Below are 24,154 nucleotides of genomic sequence, written 5' to 3' on the forward strand. Positions count from 1 at the left end.
TTTCAAGATAGTATATACCTAATGAATAAGAGGAAATAAGCAAGATCCAAAATTCTGTATTAATTAAACATATTAATATCAACAATTCAGTGATATTTTCTTGTGTACAGTAGAATTCAGCTCTACTAATTTAGAGCCTTCTGGGGATTAGAATCATTTAAACTATTGGGTCTCTTCTACATAAGTTATTTTATATTAGTTCCTATGTTCTACCAAAAGCTTGGCCTTGTTCTTTGCCCTCCTCCACCTTAAACAACAAAACACCAAGTGAGTATGGGACCTTAATGGTTCTGCTTTTCCATTTCTGTTCTGAGGTAGAAAACACACAGTTTATGAATGCTAATTCTCCGCTATCTAATGTATTATTTGTCATTTAAATCGTAAATGCGTTTAGGATATTTCTTTTTCTTTCTCCAAGTGTCAGCTTCAAGGCCGTAGTTTGTTTTTCAAACAAAACAAAACAAAAACCAAACAAGAATACTGTTGGGCATTTTTAGGATTTGGATACAAGCGGGGAGACATGAGCCATCGTGTTTATCAGGAGTTCACGCCTCTTTTCCTATTTTCCCTTTTCTTAGCACACAGCCCAGATTTAGGATGGGGTTTCGCTCCTCAGCTAACTCTCCCTAGAAATGCCATTATAGACACACTTGAAGTATGTCTCCTAGGTGGTCCTGAAACCCAGTCAAGTTGACAATGACATTTAGTTACAGAGGCGTTCTTAAAGTGTGGCCAGCAGAACTTGGTTCTCAGGCACTTCAGAGGTTTGATGACAATGTAAATTCTGAACTGGATTGAAGAACTGCCAGCCACTAAAGAAAACCTCGGGAACGGAGGGAGGTGGAAAGGGCCATTGGATGTTTAAAAAGCACTAACATATTAACTTTTGGAGAAGGGGAGGGAGAGGAAGGGTAGGAGGATGGGGAGAGGAGTAGAGAGTGAGAGGGAGAGGGCAAGGGAGAGGGGGAAGACCTCAATGCTGATGCTTAATTGGCTTTTCTCTTTTTATCCCAGGGCTGTAGCCCATGGAATGGAGCTGCCCACATTTTGGGTGGGTCTTCCATCCTCAATTACCCCTCATAGACATACTCAGAAGTTTGTCTCCTAGGTAATTGGAAATCCTGTCAAGTTGACAACATTTACCACCATAGCCATTTCCCCCACTGTCTTAGTTACTGTTCTACTGCTGTGAAGAGACGCCATGACCAAGGCAACTCTTATAAAAAGAAAGCATTTAATTGGGGGGGGGGGGGGGGGAGGGGGGGAGAGAGAGACAGAACGACAGAGAGACAGAGAGACAGAGACAGAGACAGAGACAGAGAGACAGAGACAGAGAGAGAGGGAGACTGTGCCTGGAGTTGGCTTTTGAAACCTCAAAGCCCAGGCCCAGTGACACACTTCCTCCAAGAAGCCACACCTACTTTACAGTTTACCATCTGTGGACCAAGCATGCAAACATATGAGCCTACGGGGGCCATTCTCATTCAAGCCATCACTCCCATCACTCTACTTAAATGGTTGTTTTGAACATCGCTGGTTATTACTTATTGGTCAGCATCAGTGGCTTTTGTAGCCTTCAGATGGCTCAACTTCAGCATGTGCTATTTCATGTAGGGCATCCTTTGCTTCCTGTGACACCAGTTACTGCTCTTCCAGTGTCTGGCACCGCAAGTGGCAAACAACTCCTCCTCCGTGTTTTACTAATTAAATTTGTTCTTTGGCAATCTCATTCGTGTGTGACAATAGGTCTGGAGTTATTCACGGGATCTTATTTTGCCCATCATGTGACCGAAGTGTGGGACACAGACTCTCTCCCTGGATCTACAGTTCAGCAGGGAGTCCCTCCCCCACTCCGTGATTGACTTATGTCAGGCCCAGTCTTGTGTAGGCCCAGTGCAGGCCGCCATAGCAGATGTGAATTTCTGATTCTGATGTCTGTGTCATTCCTGGAGGACGGCATTCCACAGCCTTTCTCCCTCTCTTCTTCCTGGTCCCTTATTGGAGAGGTTCCTTGAGCCTTACAGGGGACAGTACAAATGTCTTGCTTAGAACCGAGGTCTGTGTTCCATTAGATAGACACTTCCTCTACACTGTGTCCTCAGCGGACACATTTCTGGCTCTCTCCTGTTATTTATCTCACAGACACATGATCTGAAGGAGTGTCCGCACTCCTGTCTCTAAGTTTCATCTCTCTGTTAAGTCTTTACGCTAAACTTTCTACTTTCTGGATACATTCTCAAAGGTGCTTTTGGTACACTGAAATGATTTCCTCTTAAAAATGTATTACCTCCTCTGATTTCTTATGTTCTATATAGAACCAACTGCAACAGGTTCTGCTAGTGTAATTTCACATAGCCCATCTCTTCCTTTCTGAGTCACTAAATCCTCTTCTCCCAACAGCTTTCCTGTCTCCGTCTGTCTTCCTCCCAGCGCCCCATGACTGAGCATTCTGAAGCACAGCTGGCATGACCTTCCCCCCTCACCCCAGGATTTAATGATTAACCATTTCTTGGACATAAGGCATAAACTTCTGCACATGGTGGGTAGAGACTTCACCCTACAATTCCACTCTTATCTGTTACAGTGGTACCATAAATTCCAACCAAGAAAGTCTCTCCCCACTTTTCAGTATATACTTGTCCTTTGGCCAGTGCTGTCACTCGTACTTTAGAGTGCAATTCAAAGGTCGTTGCTTCTTGGAAGCTTGAAACTCTACTGTCCCCTGTCCTCTTTGAATCTCAGGAGCAATTTAGAGCCTCCTTTCACTCCCATCCAGGACTTAGGGATAGCTGAGCTATGCTATGGAATTTCTATACATATTAAAATGTGGTATTAAGTAGTAGTTGGTGATTTTTCCTTTTGAGAATCTTATATAGTGCTTTACGGCGTTATAAGTCCCTTTTTAAAAAAGGTAAAATTTATTACATAAAAAAATGTATTTATTAGCTTTTTTGCCCTCTAGCCACTAGAGGGCACTAGTGAAGTACATTTGCTCTAGTGCTCTCCATCTCTCTCACACACAGGAACTTTGAAGACTTTGTTTTAAAAATTAACAATGTAACAATATTCAAATGAAAACTTTTTCTTAAGTTTTTGAACAAGCCTTGTAAATCCCACTATCTGAAAGTTAGGCTTTTCTATTTTTGCTTGTGTGTGTGTGTGTGTGTGTGTGTGTGTGTGTGTGTGTGTGTGTGCGCGCGCGCGCGTGCGTTTGTGTTGCTCATATGTGGGGGAGCATGAGTGTGGGCAAGTGTATGTACCCATGTGTGCGCAAGTGTGTTGAACTGGGCATGTGCCTTTCTTGATCACTCTCTTCATCATTTGATGAGGTAAGATCTCTTAGATGAACTCAGCTTGCTGATTCTGCTAGCATGGTCCCCAGAGCGCTCTGCAACCCCCACCTTTATTTTCTAAATGCTAGGATTACAGGAGCTGCACTTAAGTGAAGCAAACGTAAACATATGCTTTTAAACAGGATCCACATACATTTTTGGTACTATTTTTATACTTCAATAAGTGATGTTAAATAGTTGAGATTGACTATAAATTTAATAAATTCCATTTCCTTTTAAGGACTCTAGTAGTATGTCAGACTTTCCTGAAAACCATTAGTAATTATTTTTAAGCTTAAATATTTGAACTATAAATACAGTGAGTACCCTTAACTGTTCCAAGAAGGCTGAAAAACTAAGAAAATCATTACTTAACATTATAAGCTTTAACTTATTTATGAAATGTTCATAATTAAAATAGGAATTAAAAGGCTAAATGTGATTATTATAAGACAGCTGCCCTTAATTTAAATACCAGTAAAATATGAGATATTCAATATGAAATATATACGCCACACAACAGATATTATACAGAGAGGTTTATTAAATGAGCATGAGGAGGGAAGGAAGGTGAGAGGGGTATGAGAGAGAGAGAGAGAGAGAGAGAGAGAGAGAGAGAGAGAGAGAGAGAAGGAGATGGAACAGCTAGAGAGGAGGGAAGCGAGTCTGTCCTTTTATAATCCTCCTGGGCAGGGGCACGCCCAGTGGCAGGTAGGCAATGACATCACAGGCAGACTGGGGCAGAATCTTAACTCTTAAATTTTGTAACCCCAGTAGTTTAATGTCAAATGTGAACAACTTATTTACCAAAAGAACTTTGAGTCATTTCCATTTAACTTGTTGATTGCTGACGCACCATATGCTTAGCCTTAGCACAGCTACTGGGGGGCGGGGCACAACACTGAGCAACACAACGCTGTTGTCACAGGGAGTAGACTGTAGTGAGGGTGGACAGTGAAAGAGCACATGGAGTGTAAAACCAGTGAGATGGCCCAGCCGGTTGGCTAAGGTGCTCACTGCCGAGCTTGATGACCCACGTTAGATGGATGGGAACTCCACAATGGAAGAAGAGTTGTCCTCTGACATCCACATTTACGCTGTGTGTGCACATGCACACAATCAGTAAAATGTAACTGAGACATGTGTCATACAGCATAATAAATGAATTCCATGCAACTGGGTCCTCTCAACACTTTCTCACATGTCCATGTCACAGTTTGAGCCAGACATGTTCCTGTAAAACATAATTAACCAAAACTTACTCAGACAGGGAAGGCCTGACACCTCTGTGTGTTTTCTGCATTGGTCACCAATTTCCTCCTGCTCGATTGGAGAAAACCTAAGTGACCCCCTTGAAACCATTAATCCCAAGAGGGTGCATGGCCATTATTAGTGAGTGATATGGCTTCTGAGAGGACTCAGGCACTGGGTAACGTGTGAGGCTCTCTCACCAGATAACTGAACCATTTGCACACGTTTCTGTTACAAAATGATTCAAAATTGTGTCTTTGGAAAATGGCAACTTATTATCTGTCAAGAGCTCATGGGAGTTTCAAGAACAGTGTTTAATTCTTGTGCACTCAAAGCTCCTTTTGTGTCACTTACTGATTACCATGGCTGCGAGAACCGTCGAAGGCTCTTTAGTCATGACAGCTTACCATGAAGTCTATTCCTCACTCACTTCTTGTTCTGCTCTGTCTGGAGAGAAAGTAGGAGGAGCAGGGGGCTTCCTCATGTAAGAGCTAAGACTGATGTCTGCCCGCCAAAGTCACCTGGCACAACAGAGAGGTCGGGTGTGTTAGGGTTAAAAAATTTTTTCCTTGTAATGCTTGGAAGAGACTGATTGTTAAGTCAAAGAACATTAAACTTTATGATTTCACCATCTATTGCCAAATTGTTTCCCTTTGACTTGCAGAAATATGTCGAATAATGGAGGGGAGTGGCTGTTGAGATCACCGGTGCAGTGTGCTGTGAGTCTTACAGACATTTGCCAAGATGACAGGTGAGAAATTATATGCTGTAGTTATAATAGTGCAGCTGTTGTGAAGCTGCACGCCTTTTCAGAGAGTTAAAAGCTCATTCATGTTTGCACATGCATGTGTGCTGATGTGACGTGTCATGCCCTTGCTCGTTTTCCTTTTGGATTAGTTTCTATTAAGTTTAATTTTTAAAAGTAGATCTTTATATATGGGATCAGAAAACTGTGTGCCATTTACATGAGTGGCAAACATTTCCCAAGAAATCTCTCTGTCTGTCTGTCTGTCTGTCTGTCTGTCTGTCTGTCTGTCTCCCTGTCTCCATCTTTCTTTCTCTCTGTATGTCTTGGGTATTCAATTAAGGGCCTTGAACAAAACTAGGCAAGTGCCTATCGTTGATATACACCCTCAGGTTAATTAAAAAAAATGCTTTTAGAAGATAGGGTTTAACAGCCCTGGCTGTCCTGGAACTTGCTTTGTAGACCAGGATGGCCTTGAACTCACAGAGAGTCACCAGCCTCTGCCTCCAAAGGGCTGGGCTCCCAGCTTCACCTTTATTTTGATTTTACCTCTGGCAGTGATGTTGATATTCACAGTGTGTGTGTTGTTATGTTTTATGTATTTATTTATTTTATTTGTTAATTATTTGCCACTATGTGGAGATCAATAGGACTATGGTCTCTTTTCTGGGAATCTGGTCATTGAGTCTTACTGCCAGGATGCCACCGGAATTCTTAGTGTTGTCCAGTTTTAGAAGAATTTTGTTTATATTAAATATTCTTATCCTTGAATTCTACATATTAATTGATAAACATATAGGTAATTTTACACAGCTGCTTTCACTTTCAAGTTCACCATTTATAATACTATGGTGGTATCGGCTTCTTTCCAGATTTGTTTCTATTTATTCACTTAGTCCACTGGCTGTTAGACAGCAGGAGCCTCTGCTTGCATCAGAGAGACATCATCACAGTGTTCCACAGAGTGCCCTGTGCTGTGGTGGGTAGGGATGTGGGGTCAGGGGGGCAGCTTAGTGGGTGAAGTACTTGCCGTGTGTGGTGGTCTGAGTTAGAATGGCTCATTTGCTCACTTATTTTAACACTTGATGCCCAGTTAGTGGAACTGTATGGGAAAGACTAGGAGGTGTGGCCTTATTGGGAAGGTATGTTACTGGGGACAAGCTGTGAGGTTTCAGAACATGCCATGTTGTCATTCTCTCCTCCTCCTCCTCGCTCTCTGCCCCCTGGCCATATCTGAAGATGGGAGCACTCAGCTACTGCTCCAGTACCATGTTTTCCTGTCTGCTTGCTGGCATGCTTCCCACTATGATGCATATGGACTCTAATGCTCTGAAACTGTAAGCACGAAGTAAACTCTTTTATAAGTTGCCATGGTTGTAGTGTCTTAGCACAGCAATAGAAAGAAACTAAGACACTATGCAAGCTTAAGGACAAGCATATGGATTCCCAGTGTCTTTTTTTTTTTTTTTAATGAAAATTTATTTATTTATTATGTACAATGTTCTGCCTGCATGTGTGCCTATCCACCAGAAGAGGGCACCAGATCTCATTATAGATGGTTATGAGCCACAATTGATTTCAGGATTCCCAGCATCTATATAAAAATGCTGGGGGGGTGTGGGGCAGGGGGGGGGGGGAGGCAGGGGGAGGGGATCGTGGCCTGCCTTAAATCCCAGATTCTGGGAGGTGGAGACAGAAGATCTTCAGAGCAAGCTAGTTAAATACACTAGCTGAATCGGTGAGCTACGGGTTCAAGTAAGAGATGCTGCCTCAATATATAAGGTGAGGAGTTATCCAGGAAGATGGCTACTTCAGCCTCCACCTTCACTGTGCATACACACATGCAGACACACCCATCAACACAAGGTGTCCCCACAGTGCCAACATGCCTGCATATATGCATGCATACCACACACACATACACACAAAACAACAACAACAACTTGTGGCTCCATGCCTTAGAGCGCTATGGAGGTGTTTGGAATGTTGCAGTCTCCTGCTCATCCTGATGCTACCCTGAAACAAACCCTAAATTATGCTGCTTTTGTGGGACCATCTTACAGAGACGGCTTGTGAGATGAAACCACAAAAGCTGACCAGACTCTCGATCTTTCCTTTACTCTTTAGCAGATGCTGCTCCTGCCTGGGATGGGGATTTTGACCTGTCAGCCACATCCCTTACTACCCTTTCCAAGTTCAGAGATTGAAAGCAGAAAAGCAGAGACAAGCAGATGTTCGAGAAGCCACTGGCTTTAATCCAGATGAGGAAGTAGGGGAGGGATTTGGTAGCAAGAGGGTGAGCTGTGCATCGCCTGGGTTGCTGTGGTCAGTGTGGCACGAGGAGGGAGGGAGCCTGGAAGCTCTCTCTCTCTCTCTCTCCAGACATGGGGACACCAGGGAGGAGCTAGGAGGATAGGGGCACTGTGTGAGCTTTGTCTGTCACCACAGGGAACCAGAGAACAGACATGGGATACGAGGAGAGACTTTAACCTCCACTGTGTGCACAGGTTGAGCTATACTGCACTTGAGTGCATATGTACAGAGGAGAAGGGAAACCGGGTTGGAAGCGAGAGGAAGGACGGGGTCACATCAATGGAGGAGCCCATGAAAATGGACCGTCCTTTGAAATTCAAGGGCACACCCTCCCGTCTCCCTCACCCTCCACTCGACTCGACTCTGGAGCTCTTGCCTGCCCTCCTTCCTGGCCTCGCCTTGGCTTTACTTCTTCTTCCCAATCTGTGCCATGAGTTGAGCGTTGGCAGCTGCCTTGGCTCGCAAATTCTTGGCCTTGTCGATATTGAAGAGGATGTTCATGATGTTAGTGGGAACGTCAAGCGACAGCGTGAATTTGGTGCCTCGGTCACTTTTGGCCTTGTCCGGGTACAGCTTCCACTTGTGCTGTGCTTGGGGCTGGTATCTGTACCGCGTGATTCCAGCCCCATTCCCACCTCCAGGGCCTGAGAACGTTCTTTTGTTCTTGCCATGTCTTTGTTCGTCCCGTTCTTTTCCTGAAGGGTCTTGCATGGGCAGGTGGTCAAAGAAGGTCTTCTTGCTCAGCAGGGCCAGGGGCACGTCCGCCAGCTTGCTCTTCTTAACCTCAGACAGGGTTGTGTTGAGGCAGCTGAAGACTGGCCCAGCATTGTAGAACCTGTGGGAGATGCTTGTCCTTGGACCCCCCAAGAGCATCAGCAGGAGCAGCAGGAAGTAAGTGGGCATCAGCATCACTTCCTGCAGCAGAAAAGAAGGATGTGGAGATAGGTGTGAGAAGGACATAAAGCAGGGTTCAACAGAGTGTTTCCAAGGTTCTTCTGACAGGTTTCTCAAAGTTGGTCCACAGACTGGCAGCATCAGCAGCTGCTGGAAATTGGTTACAGCTGCAAGCAATTCTCAGGTAATTCTCTAGAACCAGCGAATCAAAATAAAGAGCCCCACACTCTGTGTTTTAGCATGCCCTTTGGATGTGTCTCAGTGTCTGCTACCTCCTATAAGCTTGTGGATTTGAATACCTGGTCCCTGCACGGAGGTACTTTTTGCTAAGTTCCAGGAAACTCAGGAGGTGAAGAAAGGAGGTCATTGCGGGGGGGAGGGGTATCCCTAGGAGGGTATGGCATCCCTGGTTGTTTTCTGTCTGAATTGCCTCCATCAAGCTGGATGCTTTTCTGTTCTGCCCTGTCATAATGGGCTGAGACACCTGGGACTGGGAGTTTGTTCCCATAAGTTGCCTGTGCCAGGCATCATGTTGTCAAACAATACAGAGCGGCTCACACCCTATCAGTCCTGATGGTCTCTACAGTCCGAGAGCTTTTCAGTCTGGTGTTTGTTTGTTTGTTTTTAACCTTGTCTAATTTAGCTTTGTCTCTGGCCCCAAAACCAAATAACAAATGTAGTAAGTATGTGGCTGCCTTCCTGGTCTTCAGACTTGGTCATCTGTGCTTGTTCTTTAGAACAATGGGAGAGTGGGCAGAAGTAGGAGGGGAGTGGGTTTTGGGGTAGAGGGGAGCTAGGAGGAACGGAGGAAGGGGAAACTGTGGTTGGCATGTATTGTATGAGAAAGGAATCTATTTTCAAAAAAAACAAAAACAAAAACAAAAACAAGAAATATTCTCTAAGTAAATAAACCCAGGGATTCTGCTGAGCAAGAACAGTTGTTTTGGCAAGGACAGTTGTTTTGTTATCTGCAGTCCTGGTGGGTAGCGGCAGGCCACCTGCAATCAGAGGCCTGAGTTCTAAACGCACCTTAATGCCTACATGACCTTGGCCATGCCCCCTCCTAGCAGATGGCTAGGAATGGGCCCAAGGCAACCCCCAACTTCCTTAGGCTGGAAAAGTGAATCTCACTCTTTAGCTCAGGCTGGTCTGGAACTCAGTGTGTAGCCTGGCTAAGTCCTCCTGCTTCTGACTCCCAAGTACTGGGGTAATACGCAAGAGCTGCCACCCCCTAGCCCAGACAGCCTGTACCCCTGAGTTCAGTTCTCTGAAGAAGCCATACACCCACACTTGTGCATCTATCTAGTACACACAGATGCACTCATCCAAATGCATATGTACATGTCCACACCTGCTCGCATACACACATATTCACATACATATCCCCTACCTGTGCTCATGGCAGTTTCCTGTAAAAGCTGTTCCTTTCCTAGGTATGCATCATAGCTGACACCTTTCTTTCCTTTTATAGTTATTTAGTTATTTGCTCATTTGTTTAGCATCATAAGCATTTATTACCAAGATTATATTTATAGAATTCCATGACAAAAACATGAACCTGGCTTTAAGAATTCTGAATGTACAAGTGAGTCAGATATGAGTGTGTCACAGGCTGTAGTGACAGTGCACACTTTGGAATTAGACAGAAATTGGCTCAGATTCTATCTGGTTCTTTGCCTGAAGGCCTCTGTCCAATTCCTTAGCCTCAGTGAAATTCAATTTCATCATTGGGTGAAAGGGATGACAATAACTATTTCCCAAAGGTTAGGTGATGAATTACAGTTAAAAGGCCAGTGTATGAAAGTATGTGTTAACCACACACTCCTTAGGCTGGCTTATGCCTGTTCACACATTAGTAAGCTCTATGTCTTATATGGTGGAGGTGTAGTTGGAGTTGGCAGACAGCCCCTAAAGTCATGCATTTTACACACACAAGATTGCCAGGCACACTGAGTCAAGAATTTGGTTGTCCAGACTAATATCTTTGTTGCAGTCCATCTCTGGTTTACAGCTTTTGTCTGCATAATGTTCTTTCTACCACAGTCTATGCAGGCTTGGTTTGCCTAAATTTCCTTCCAGAAATTTAGTTCAAGTAAGTAGTAAGGACATTGCTCTACCTTAAAGCCCTTCAAAGTCCCAGGAAAGGATCATTTAATCACATACCATGGGTCCTGGTACTCAGACTGAGAACCCGCAGGGGATGCTGATGCCATGGGCCCATGGAACATACCTGGAGCGTCTCTGTTCTGTTTACTTCAGCTCCTCTTTGTGATAGATAGAATTTCTAGAGCTGGTGTGGGAGTAGCACACACCTATACAGTACACGAGTGGTAGAAGCAGGAAGCCTGTGAGTTTGAGGATAGCCTGGACTACCTAGCAAGAGCTTGCTCCAAAATAACAACAGCAAAACAACAACAACAACAACAACAGCAACAACAACAACAACAGCAACAACAACAACAAATAACTTGTTGGAGTTCCTGGAGAATACTTTACAGAGCTATATCAATGTTACCCAGTATTCAATATCCAGACCTTTGGCTTTACTGTGCAGAGGATCTGGCAAGTTCTGCATAAACAGAGAGTTAGTGTCTCGCTGTTGTCTTACACCCTGATGACATCTTAAAGTTTAAGGGCAACTTTAAGTGACTTCTTAACCCTGAAAGAACTTAAAAAAAAATGGATAAAAGTTCAGAAGTTGTGAACTCTGGTAGGAAAGTTCTAGAGAAACTTCCATCTCTTCCATCAGTTTTGTTCACTGGTTCCTTTCAGAAACTGCAAATGAGTTTTTATCTAAGTGCCCCAGATCCCCATTTTCACCCAAGAAGTCAGAAGTCTGAGTTCTCTCTCTCTCTCTCTCTCTCTCTCTCTCTCTCTCTCTCTCTCTCTCTCTCTCTCTCTCTCTCTCTCTGTCTCTCTCTCTCTCTCTGTCTTTGTCCTGATCTCTTACTTCTTCCATCCTTTGAAGCAAGAGGCTTTCCTCCAAAGAGGACTAGGAGGATGGGATAACACACATCAGCTTAGCGTTGGTTAGACGACAAGGAAGAATGCTTTGAGGTGGAAATACCAAGGCGCACACGTCAGCCTTGACGTTGTCCTTACCCTCCCTACACTTCGAGGCTCACCCTACTCAAGGCTTAGATTTTTATACTAGAATAATAAATATTGCTGAAAACTCAATGTGTTTTGCGTCCAGGTCCATCTTGGGCTCACTCTACCTCTGCCTCTACTGGATGCTTCTTCAGTGTAAACTCCTGAACTTACAAGCCAGCACCATAAACACTTGGGCCACTTTGAACTCTGTATTGTTTTGGCATTTCGATTCTTCTGTGATGCTGAGATTTTTTTTCTTTCCCTGTGGTTCCCTGGGGCCCTTGAAATCCCTGGCAGCAGCTGATAGGGCCAACAGAGCTTTCTACTACAGCACATCTTCAGTAAATATTCGTTATATAAACTGACATTCATATTAGCATTCAAGAACTTAATGAAATTAATTTTTCCTAAGGTGCGACAATGTGCTTTCAACTCCTTTGAAAAAAATATGTATTTTCTCCATGGAGGTATGTGCTATTGTGTGTTTTATTGAGGGGAAAATGCTCTATGGGGCACAGGGTTTTTTTTGTTGCTGTCATTCTCATTTTGAAATCATATGAGTGTGTTTACATGAAAAGCAGTTCTGCCAAAATTACTGTCTACAGTTTTCCCAGGAAAAGCCTTAAAAGTGTCCTCTCTAGGCCTGGCCTGGCCTCCCTGGAGCCCCTGCTGTATAGGGTGATATGGGGTGACCTCTGTGCTTGTGTCCTGTTCATCTCTGCTACACAGGTCACTGACCCTGGGCTGAGAGCTGGGGTCCCTTTTCATCTATTTACCTCCAAGTGTGTGTGTGTGTGTGTGTGTGTGTGTGTGTTGCATCTGTGGTATGTGTGTGTGGTGTGCATGTGTGTGGTGTGTGTGTCTGTGTATGTGAGGTGTGTTTATATGGTGTGCGTGATGTGTCTGTGGTGTGTGTGTGTGTGGTGTGTATGTGTGTGGTGTGTCTGTCTGTGTACGTGTGGTGTGTGTATAGTGTGTGTGTGAGGTGTGTGTGTCTGTGTATGTGCAGTGTGTGTGTGGTGTGTGTGTTTGTGTATGTACAGTGTGTATGTATGGTGTGTGGTGTGTGTCTGTGTGTATGTGGTATGTATGTATGGTGTGTGTATGTGTGTGTGCAGTGTGTGTGTTTGCATGTGTGGTGTGTGTAGTGTGTGTGTGTGAGGAGGGAGGAATATGTTTTTTTCTTACTTTTTAAACTCCATGTTGCCATCAGAGAAGAAAGTTATCATGAAAAAAAGGTCAGAAATGTCTAAATGATGCATAATACGTATCTGTGAGCAAATATCTTATATGGGTCTCTGTTTGTAGACCCCAGGGTCTAATGTATGTGTATGAGACTGTTGGTGTTTTGGGTGACAAAGAAATGTCATCCTTGACATCTATGAAAAGTTGTAAAGAAAAGACTATTATCCACACCTATTGTATTGGGGCACCCTGACCCTAGCCCTGTAGAATCTAAAATACAAGGCTTCTTTACTATTCTGGCTATTGATACATTAAAGTAATGATTAGGAGCTGGGAGAGAGAGTCATATTTTTCTTCAGGACTTTTCTTGTAATGATTCATTTATATTTTCCTGAGGCTTATAGAATTAAAGGAAAATATTCTTTGTCAGGCACAGTGGCATACGCCTATAATCTCAGTACTTGGGGATAGAGATACGGCAGCCAGAGTTCAAGATCATATTTAGCTACATAGGGAGTAGAAGGCAACCAAAGACTATGTGTGACTCTTCTTTAAAAAGCTTAACTAAACCAATAAATATTCAAAATAAAACAAACCTACAAAAACGATGCCCTATGCTCACTAGGCAATACATCTTGAACAGCGTTCTCCTGCTAAGTTCTTCAGGATCATTTTCCTTAGCTGAAGTTACAGGAACTTTAAAAAACATCCCTGTTACTTCCTGTGGAAACACCAAGCCACAGTTACATCCCTATTACTTCTCATGGAAATACCAAGCCACACTTACATCCCTGTTACTCCCTATGGAAACACCAAGCCACAGTTATTTAAACGTAGGGGGTAAATCTGTAAGCCTCTATTTTTCTTTTTGGATGTCTGAAACTCTTTGGGGTTATTTTAGTGGTACTTTCCTACGGGGTCTTTAAAGACGTATAATCACTTCTGACAACTGTATCAGGATCAAGCGTAAAGTATGGGGCAATGAGAGATCTGGTCAGACTCACTGGAAAAAACACAGGACCGAGACACCATGGACGTCACAGCTTCCTATGTGTAGCAGTAGTGACAGACCTGGACCTCTGTGGCCTGTGTCTGCAGACACAGATAAACCCAGCTGAGAGAGGAGCCAGCTAAGAACTTTTTTTTTTTTTTTTGTGAATCATGCTGCAGAAATTATAGAAACACTAAGCATTTCAAATTTTAATAGATGAAGCTTTTGAAATGTTTTCTTTTGGAAGAGTTTGTGCAGACCACTCCCCAAACTGGATCTAGACCTAAGTAATACCCCCTGGATAGAGAAAGTGAGGGTTTATGCGCGATAGGTTCGTCTCTTCCCCTGAAGGTAGAGGGTACAATGGATGTGCTCTGGGCCAGTCATGGCACGTCTTAATCCGTTCCTAGAAGAGGTTTGTTTATGTACTTACTTAATTTTAATTAACTAATTCATTTTTAGATAGCTGTGTTTAGAAAGGATGCAGCAAATGGAATTCTCCCGGAACTTGGACACAACGGGTAGATGTGAGACAATCCCTCCATCTGCTCCCTTGCTCTTCTGCTCTCACAGGTGGTAGGCACTACAGCCATTGCACCCCCAGCCCACATCCCCAGCATTTGCAAGAAGAAAAGGACTCAGGGCTGGGAGAGTTCTCCAACTTTCATGTTGCACTGGGTTAGTAGTCTTTTAAGTCCTTCTGGTTGTTGTAGTACCTGACCCCCTCCCACCAAGCCACACCAGGGGAGGGAAGGCGATGCCACAGGTGACAAGCACACACGAGTAACCATAGATCCGTGCATCCTTGCTGCTCTGAGGCAGTGTGGAATATGGACCTGCAGTTTCTGAGCCCTGCCATCCTCACCTATTTGTAAACTATCACCAAGGACTGCTTTGTGTGTTCATATATGGAGTGTGTGCGTGTGTGTGTGTGTGTGTGTGTGTGTGTGTTTACAAACTGCATTGAGTCTGCCACCTCTTCAAAACAGGTCTCTGCATTACTAAGAGTGAAATGATCACTTTGCGCCTGAGAATTTCTCCCTGGTGCCTTTGGTACCAATTTCTGCTGATGTAAAACAAGCCTGGCCATGGAGTTCAGCGTTCCCATCCCATGAGCTCCTGCTGACGGCTGCTAGCACCTCTCTCCCAGTCCTTGTTGAGAGAAAATACATTTATGCCTCATAAGTCAGTCCCCAAGAACAACCTTACCTTTCTGTGGGCTTTGCTCTGGGGTGGAAATGCGCAGGGCGAGGGGCACAGCTCCCGGGCCAGGAGGGTTGCTCCAGGCAGGTCCTCTGAACTTCTGGCTGCTCAGGGTCTCAGCTTTATCTTCTCTGGTGTTGTTCGTAAGTGGGCTGTGATATTTCCTCTCTATGGAAACCGCTCCACTCCCCTGTGAATATATGTATATATATATATAAAAGTGACAGTTTGCAGGGTGGATCGTAATTCCAGATGTGGTGTCTACAAGAGGACGAGCTATCCGGTGCTCACGTCGCAGAGATGACAGGTGCGCGGGAGACTGGGACCCCCTCCTGCCTCTCCCTCCTCTAGTCACCTGCTGCTTCCCCTCCTCTCCTCGCAGCTCGCTTCATTAATTAAAATCAAAACAAAACAAACAAGAACAGAACCCAAACCACAGGTAAGCCGAACAGCAGCGTCTTTGGATAGAACTTGATGACTGGCATTAGTTCTGGCTAATTCTAGCCTCTCCTACCTCTCCCTCCCACTAACCCTCCCATTGGAAATCTGGGGCCAGAAAGTGCTATGTAAGCAGAGAAGGTGATTTGTAGTTCATCTGCTGCCTTGTCCTTTTGTGGATTCTGACAGCACAGTGTTAGCCAGCTACTCACAAGGCTCGTTATCATTGTTTGTGTTGGTCAAATACTCCTGTGTCCAGAGCTTTTTAAATATAAAATCACTTGAATTTTACTGGTCTATGAATTGAATATTTACTGGACTGTGCCAAGTATTTATTAGTCTCTGGGGAATTCAATCGTAAGTGAAGTGGGGCTGCTATAGAAAAGACATAGATAGATAGATAGATAGATAGATAGATAGATAGATAGATTGAGAGCCCAATTATCAAGTGGCAAATGCCATAGTTTAGAAAGGAGCAGACATACCCACTCGAGAGTTCCCTGTACTCAGCGAGAGGGAAGCAGAAGGTGTGTGCACACAGGAGGGCAGTGATCTGCTGTGGACAGAGCTGAGGAAGGGGGGCGCTGGGAAGGAGCCAGGCAGGAGGAAGCTAGGAGCTGGCTGGCACTTGGAAGTGCTTTGAAGATCTGTTTAGAGAGTAAACATCACTTAATACACCCTAGGAGATGTGAAGGGGGTGGGGCAACCCTTAGTTCATGGATGAGAAAACTGAGGCAATGAGAAACAGCTTGCTGGTACCACATAGGCTCAGGGTCACAGAGTCAGTGTGAGAAGCAGTTCCATGCTGGGCACACTGCCAGTTCTAATCCACCTTCCATCCTGGGCTGAGTAGATTTTTTTAAGGAGCCATGGGATTGGCTGGGTCTCCATGGTCCCTCTGGCAGAGGCCCCACCCCAAATGACTGTTCTGCTCATGAACTTCTTCTAGGTGGACTTTTTAGACAATCAAAACCCTTCAATTGTCCCAAATCTTTTGAGGGAAAAATTGAGAAGGATTCCTAGATAGCCAGCCAACACTCTAACCCTTTTCAAGAGATATGAAACTAAGGGCTCAGTGACAAAGCACAAAGCCCTGGCTGGGTCCTACCCACCAGTGCCACAAGTTTCAGAGAATATGAAATCGTACCCATGTTCCCCAGATATGTCTGGGCTTGGATTCTCAGGAGGTTAGAGGCAAAACGCAACTAGATTTGTGTTCGATTCAAATCTGCCAGTTCTATCATCAGGCCCCCCCCCCACCCCATTTGAGACATTAGGCAGTCATGGGACTTACGTAGATAGAAGTAGGTGGTTGAAAACTTGAACTTGGTTCATTTTTCATTGTTTCTGAGCTCTGGTGTGGCGGTGGGGGTGACTTGTGGAGACTGCAGACATGGGCACATGCAGAGTAGGCTTTCTCAACTTTGGTTGTACTGACATTTGAGTCACACAGTCCCTTGATGTGACAGTCTTTATGGAGTCCTGTAGGATATTCAGCAATATCTGTCTGGCCCGTTCTCAGTGATGACAGCACCACCCCTCCACACACCGTTCGTGGTAACCAAAACAGCTCTGGGAAGCAAGACACTACCTTGGCTTCTTTTCTTTTCTCTTTTAACTTTTTATTGATTCTTTGTGAATTTCACACCATCCACTTCAAGCCCACTCATCTCCCTGTCCCTTTGTATCTACCCTCTGCCCTTGCTACCCCCTATAAAAATAAGCAAACAACAAACAAGCAAACCATCTCCTCGTTGAAGCTGTAGTGTGTCACGGTGTCACAGTATACCCTTTTGTCCACACGTCTTAACTTGCAAATGTTCATTGCAGTGAGTCATTGGTCTGGTTCCAGGTCTCTGGCTTTTGCTACACTGTCAATACTGTATTCTCACGGGGACTCCTTGTTGCTCTGTGTCATGGAGATGCTACAGCTTTGTATCTGTGGACCGGCCCTTTCACTTGCTCCAGCAGTTCATAGATGGGGTAGATGTTGGGGTGGGACAACTCAAAGCTCTGGATTTGGGCATAGGTGGTAGCTGAGTTGGTCAGCACACCAGCTTTCCAGCACCCAAATCACCAGGGCAAGCTCTCTGGCCAGCTCTACTGCATTTCTGAGGTAAGGTGCAGGTCTGGCTCTCCTAGTGTTGTAGCCCATAAGGGGAAGGGTCAGGTCACCTGCTCTCATGACCCTGGGCCAGCTATCCTGCCTCTTGCAAGGAAAGGGGTGAGGTGCAAGATGTCATGTGCAAGGGGTGAAGTGGGGCTTCTTATGAATCTGCCCTGCTGCCTCTGGACTTCCCAGAATCCCTCCAACCTTGAGGACGGATCTCTGAGAGGACTCAGGCATCTTTATAGCTGTGGCTGTTGCTAAAACCTAGGGTTCCCTTGCAATTGAGAGCAAGCACATCAGTTTCCATTGGTTGATTGGGGTTGGCTTTCAAAGCCACCACTAACAGAGTTCCCCATCTGATGGCACATAGACCTAGGTGGTATGGCAGGTGTAGTCTTGGTACATACTTCTGTTAGGGATAGAAGCATCACTAAGTAATCATTTGCTTTACAGCTTGAAGGACAGTCTTGAATAACACAAGGATGATTAGTGGGTAAACATCCCCAGGTGTCACTTAGAAGCAAGGAAGGCACCCCTCCCCACCCTCTGCTGAAGCCTTAGCAAGGCTTTCTGCTGCGCTTGCATGTCTCTCTGGCCTCTGTGAGCCATTAGCATCTTTTATGAGTTCAGCAACAGCATTTAGGATGCAATTTAAGAATGTAAATACTCTATTGAGACTATGTGAAGGGCTGGAGTGAGAAGAAAAAGCTACCTACCCTCACATAAGAGTAGAAATGGCTTATGTTTATAAAGCTCATTTTCCAGTGTGCTTAAAGCACTTACATTAACAACATAACCATTAAAATCTGAGCTTGGCAGCAGAGGGAAAGGGGCAAGCCAACAGGGAACTGTAAGAGAGCTTCACTGACAAGAGATTTTAACTTGGAGCCAGGACAGTGAACCTTCCATTTCTGCTGCTTCCCAGACCAAGACATAGTATCTTAGCATGGAAATCATGTTGAATGGAAGACAATTAGGAAGAGGATCAATGGGGCTAGAGAGATGGCTCAGTGGTTAAGAACACAGGCTGCTCTTCCAAAGGACTGAGTTCAGTTCCCGGCAATGACATAGTGGTTCACAACTATCTATAATGTGATCTGATGCCCTCTGCTGGCTTGTAGGTGCACATGTAAATAGAGGACTCATACACATGAAATAAATAAATACATTTTAAAGAGGAAGAAGAGGAAGAAGAAGAGAAAGAGGAAGAAGAAGAAGAAGAAGAAGAAGAAGAAGAAGAAGAAGAAGAAGAAGAAGAAGGAGAAGAAGAAGAAGAAGAAGCAGCAGCAGCAGCAGCCCAGGAAAAGCTCTTTGTCTGTTCTGTTATTTGCCTGTGGCTATTTTTGAAGGGGCAGGCAGAGACAGGGCTTCTCTGTGTAGCTTTGGCTGTCCTGAACTTGCTTTATTGACCAGGTTGGCCTCCAACTCACAACAATCTGCCTCTGCCTCTCTGGGTGCTGGGATTAAAGGCATGCACCATTGTGCCTGGCTGCCTGTGGCTAGTTTTTGTCCACCCGTTTTTGAGGCTCCAGTATGATCACATGCCTCTTACTGACCAGCTTCTCCTTACTAATTGACATTTTTGCCATCAAAAAAATGTTTATCTTTGGCAACATCCCTACTTCCTTTCCTTTCTCCCTTTTCAGCCACCTACCCCTTTCTCTTTGGGTGGAATCTCAATATTACAGCTTGAGATGTGTCTCCTTGAACATCCAGTCCTCTCATCTCCATCTCCAGAGCACTGATACCACAGGCATGCACTGTCTCTATAACTGACTCGAATCCTTTTCTTCTTCAAGCTTGTTTAGATTGATTTTTTTGGGGGGTGCTGAGTTATCAAATTCAGCACCTCATGCATGCCAGGCAAGTTGCGCCAGGCTGAGCTACATTCTTGGCCACCAGAATAACTTTTGATATTCTTATATGTTGACATAAAAATGTTGTGGTTAAGCCGGGTATGGTGGCTTGCATCAATCTTGGGAGACAGAAGCAGGAGGGATGTCATGAATTTGAACTGGGTCGGGATACAGAGTGTGTTCCAGGTCATCTCAGACTACAGTGTGAGACTCTGTCTCTAAAACCAGAAATAAAACAAAATGAAATCTTTTCTGATGGTGATGACCTTCCCATGAGAACATGCCTGTTGCAAAGTCTCTCATTCATCTGTCTCCTAAAGAAAAGAGCACATGGTGCCAGGCCGCGTTTCCTTCTCCATGGATTTGAAGAACCCTGGATGCTGCAAAGTCACCGCATCTCTAGCTGTGCACAAACTGTAGCTTTGTGTGTAGACTCTTCCATGTTCCTCTGGTAATCGACAGGAGGGAAAGCAAGGCTTACATGAGGATCTTCCTTCAGGGGAGAGTGGTTCAAAAAGCACCAGGAGTCAAGATGACCTGGAAATCATCCCAGTAAACATATTCTGAGTATTTTTTGTTTGCTTTTTAGATAGGGTTTCTCTGTGTAGCCCTGGCTGTCATGGAGCTTGCCCTGTATGTCAGGTTGACCTCAAATTCATAGAGATAAGTGCTGAGATCAAAGGCGTGTGCCACCACTGCCCTTTTGAATTTTGAAGTCTCTTTCTTCCTCTCTCTCCCCCCCTTTGTCTATCTATCCGCCTGTCTGTCTGTCTGTCTGTCTGTCTATCATCTGTCTATGGTTTTATTTTTAGTTGTTAAAATTTGACTACTTAAAATTGCCTTGTCACCTATGATTTTTTTTTTGGACAGTGATCTTCTAGATAAATAGTCTATTTGGCATGGTTGTAAAACTGCCATCTATGCTCTGCTTTGGGATCAGGGAAACTGCTTCAACAAGCCATGTGGTAGTTTATTGTGGATGGTCTTTTGCCAGTTACCTGGGTTCTTTAAGTCTTGATTTCTCGTCATCGGTGAAAGTGAGAACCACTATACACAGACCATCCTGTTCTTGTGAAAGTTAAATGAGATGATATGTGTTATTACTTAGCACAGGATCTCACCTGGGAGGGACCAGTTTCCTCCTTTGCTTTTGGCAAGTGAAATGAAAAACGTCCATTAACTAAGACAAACAGAACCCCAGTATAGCAGAGAACTCAGCTCTCCATACCCTTGCTGGCTTTGAACAGTGAAAGCATGGTTTTCCTTTGTTCTCATTTACAGTTCTTTGAATTAATGATGTGGACATTTCCCAGACAGTCTTGAGAGCAGAGCAAAGGTTTTCTGAAACAGCTTCATCAAAAGTTTGAAAACGTTCATTTAATCTTTTCTCTAGTGATATATATTTTCCTAATTTATTTTAAAAAAATCAAGATAAGTGTCAATTAATCTGGGGTATGCCCAGAAATCTTCACATTAAAGATCATGGTTAAAACTGCTAAGTCCAGGGCATGGGGAGACAGTCCAGCTACTAAAACACTCACCTTGCAAGCAGTTAAGATCTGAGGTCAACCTTCAGAACCCACATGAATAAGCAAACAGAGACAACAACACAAACACCAAAACCGAGTAGGGTGGAGTGTGCTTGTAATCCCAGGGCTGGTGAGGCAGAGACAGGTGGACTTCTGTGGCTGTTTTCCTAGCCAGCCTACTGGCCAGTTCCAGGCCACTGAGAAATGCTGTCAAAAAAGAAGAAAAACTCCTGGCTCTTTTTTTGTGGGGGCCATCCAGGAATGGGGCAGACAAAAGCTTGTTCTTGCCTAGGTGGTCACTTCTTTAGGAAGATGTGTCCCATTTTGCTTTCCTTACTCACTCATCTCAGTCTTGAGTTGAATAGAACCATCTTTTCTTTCGTTTAAAAAATGAGCCTGGCACCTGAGAAAAGATAACAATGTTTCTGCTGGCTCCCACATCCGTGTGAACGCATGTACACGTCACCTGCACGCACCCACTTCCAATTTGATAAAAGTTAAAGTGGCTTTTTAAAGATTTGACTTATTCATTTACTTTGAGTGCAGGAAATTGAGCCCAGGCCCTTATATGTTCTGGCCAAGTCTTTATACTTGAACTATACTCCCAAGTCCACAGACATGCTATTTCTAAAATCCAGGAAACAAGGGATTGATGACAGTTGTGTGGTCCACAGTAGCAGTGTTGAGGCGCGACATGAGCTGGGACACCAGGGCCTTTCTGCTGTAATGGACACATCGTTCATACCATCCCCTTTTAACCCTGCTGCCTCATTCCTACTCCCTTCACACAGCTTATTTTTTCTACCCACTTTTCACTCAACTGATGCTTTTAGTTTGTTATGTAAAGGAAGCCTCTTGTGGTGATCCTGTGACGTCATCAAGCCTCTGTTTTAATCCTTTTGTTCTCTTTAATTCTTGAAGCTTGGAGAGCCAAAACCAGGAAAACTTTGGTTTATCTGAATGCCTCATCCATCTCTTGGGTAACTGACAATAAACCAAAATAATCCATCAGTTGGGAGATGATGATAGAAAAACCTGGAATGCTTGGTGTGATGGTACAAGCTTGTAATCTCAGGACTTTGGAGGCTAAAATAGGAAGATTACCAGTTTGAGGCCATCCTGGGCTCATCCTAAAGGAGATAGGTAAGTACTACTATGAGAAAAAAAACAAAAAACAAAAAACAAAACAAAAAAACACAGCTACTTTAATAATATCGAAAGATTGTCTCTACATTTCACAAGAATGAGAAGGAGCAGACCTTTGATCAGTAGTAAATTATCTCTCAGGCAGGAATAACATATGGCAGCAGGGTAATTAATTCCCTTATTTCATAACTGTGATAAATAAAATGAACTGTCAATCACACAAAGTGTATCAGTTATTTGATCACTGGGGTGGGAACAATATGGAAAATAGTCTCCTTATGAAAGCAGTCTTTTTTTTCCTGAAACATTCTAAAACTTACTCTCTAAAAAATTAAATTAATGGCTGGAGAGATTTCTCAGTGGTTAAGAGCATTGGCTTCTCTTCCCAGGGACCAAATTTGGTCCCCAGCACCCATGTCAGGCAGCTCTCGACCACTTGTGACTCCAGCTCCAAGAGGGACTTCCCTCTTTTGGCCACCATGGAGATGGCATGCACACGATAAACATACAATGAGCAGGAACAACTCATACACACAACAAACAAACAAACAAACAAACAAAGCCAAAGAAATACATTCTAGAATACTACTAATGGAGCAAGCCTTGGAGAATATTCTTTCCACCTGTGGGAATTCTGAACTGAGGTCACAGAACTACTTCTGCAGTGAATGAAGGAACATTAGGAACTCCTGAAAAGACCAAGACTGCGGATTGAATATTTTTTTTTCAGCTGTGTCCTCAGCAGACACAGTACTTTGCTTCGTTAAGTTTTTCTATTGCAAGTGGTTTCATTCAGAGTAAGAAGTTCTAGACAATAGGACAATGACAAACGCAGAGCTTTTGGTTCCAGAATGTTAGTTAGGTACCTTTGTATTCAGAATATGGTGTGTTTCTGAGCAGGCAAGTCGTGTGATGTCAATAAACTTGATCTTGATTTGGTGTGGCTAAGATAATGGAGGGTTGGGATATGCCATGGCCAGCCAAAATGAAAAAAAAAAAAAAAAAAAAAAAAAAAAGAGAATATTTTTGCTTTTAGAAGACAGGAGTGAGGCCATATTGGAAAAGTTACATACAGAAGTCAGAGTAGACTTTTAAAATAACACAATCCCAGTTGATAGAAGTATTTTAAAAATTATCTTTGATGGTAATAAAGTGGCTTTGTGAGTAAAGGTACCCACTGCCAAGACTGATGACTGAGATTGGTTCCCCAGACCAACATGGTAGAAAGACAGGACCAACTCGAACAAGTTCTCTAACATCCACATGTAGGCCATGATATGGTACACACACACACACACACACACACACACACACACACACACACACAGACATATACACACACATACATACATACACACACAGACATATACACAGACATACACACACAGAAACATACACACAGAGATACACACACATACACACATACACACACACACACACATACACAAACACACAGACATATACACACACATACATACACACACAGACATATACACACACACACACACACACACGCACAGACATATACACACACATACATACATACACACACACACATACACACAGACATACACACACACACACATACACACACACACACAAACACACAGACATATACACACACATACATACATACACACACAGACATACACACAGACATACACACACACACATATACACACACACACACACATACACAAACACACAGACATATACACACATACATACACACACAGACATATACACAGACATACATACACAGAAACATACACACAGAGATACACACACATACACACAGACACACACACACATACACACAGAGACACACACACATATATACAGAGACACATACACAGAGACACACACACATACACACAGGGACACACACAGAGACACACACATACATACACACACAGACATATGCACAGACACACACAGAGACATACACACACATACACACACAGACACACACACAGACACACATACATACACACACAGACATACACACAGACATACACACACACACACACAGACACACACATACACACATGCACACACAGAGAGATAC

General features: G+C 43.9%; 2 protein-coding genes across 7 annotated transcripts in view; one reads left to right on the top strand and one right to left on the bottom strand.

The window, feature by feature from the left end:
* Positions 1-24,154, top strand: part of LOC127194016 (3-alpha-hydroxysteroid dehydrogenase) — a 1,235,587-nt gene that overhangs the window by 904,410 nt on the left and 307,023 nt on the right. The gene's annotated exons all lie outside the window — the stretch shown is intronic.
* On the bottom strand, positions 8,047-8,550 carry Ucn3 (urocortin 3). Its single transcript, XM_051151432.1, has one exon. It carries the CDS (start codon positions 8,548-8,550, stop codon positions 8,047-8,049), a length of 504 nt encoding a protein of 167 aa, XP_051007389.1.

Source organism: Acomys russatus, chromosome 9 (assembly GCF_903995435.1).
Source record: "Acomys russatus chromosome 9, mAcoRus1.1, whole genome shotgun sequence".
In the NCBI taxonomy this organism is placed as follows: domain Eukaryota; kingdom Metazoa; phylum Chordata; class Mammalia; order Rodentia; family Muridae; genus Acomys; species Acomys russatus.

Coding starts and splice junctions, on each gene's coding strand:
- Ucn3 (XM_051151432.1), bottom strand. CDS start 8,550: ATGCTGATGCCCACTTACTTCCTGCTGCTCCTGCTGATGCTCTTGGGG.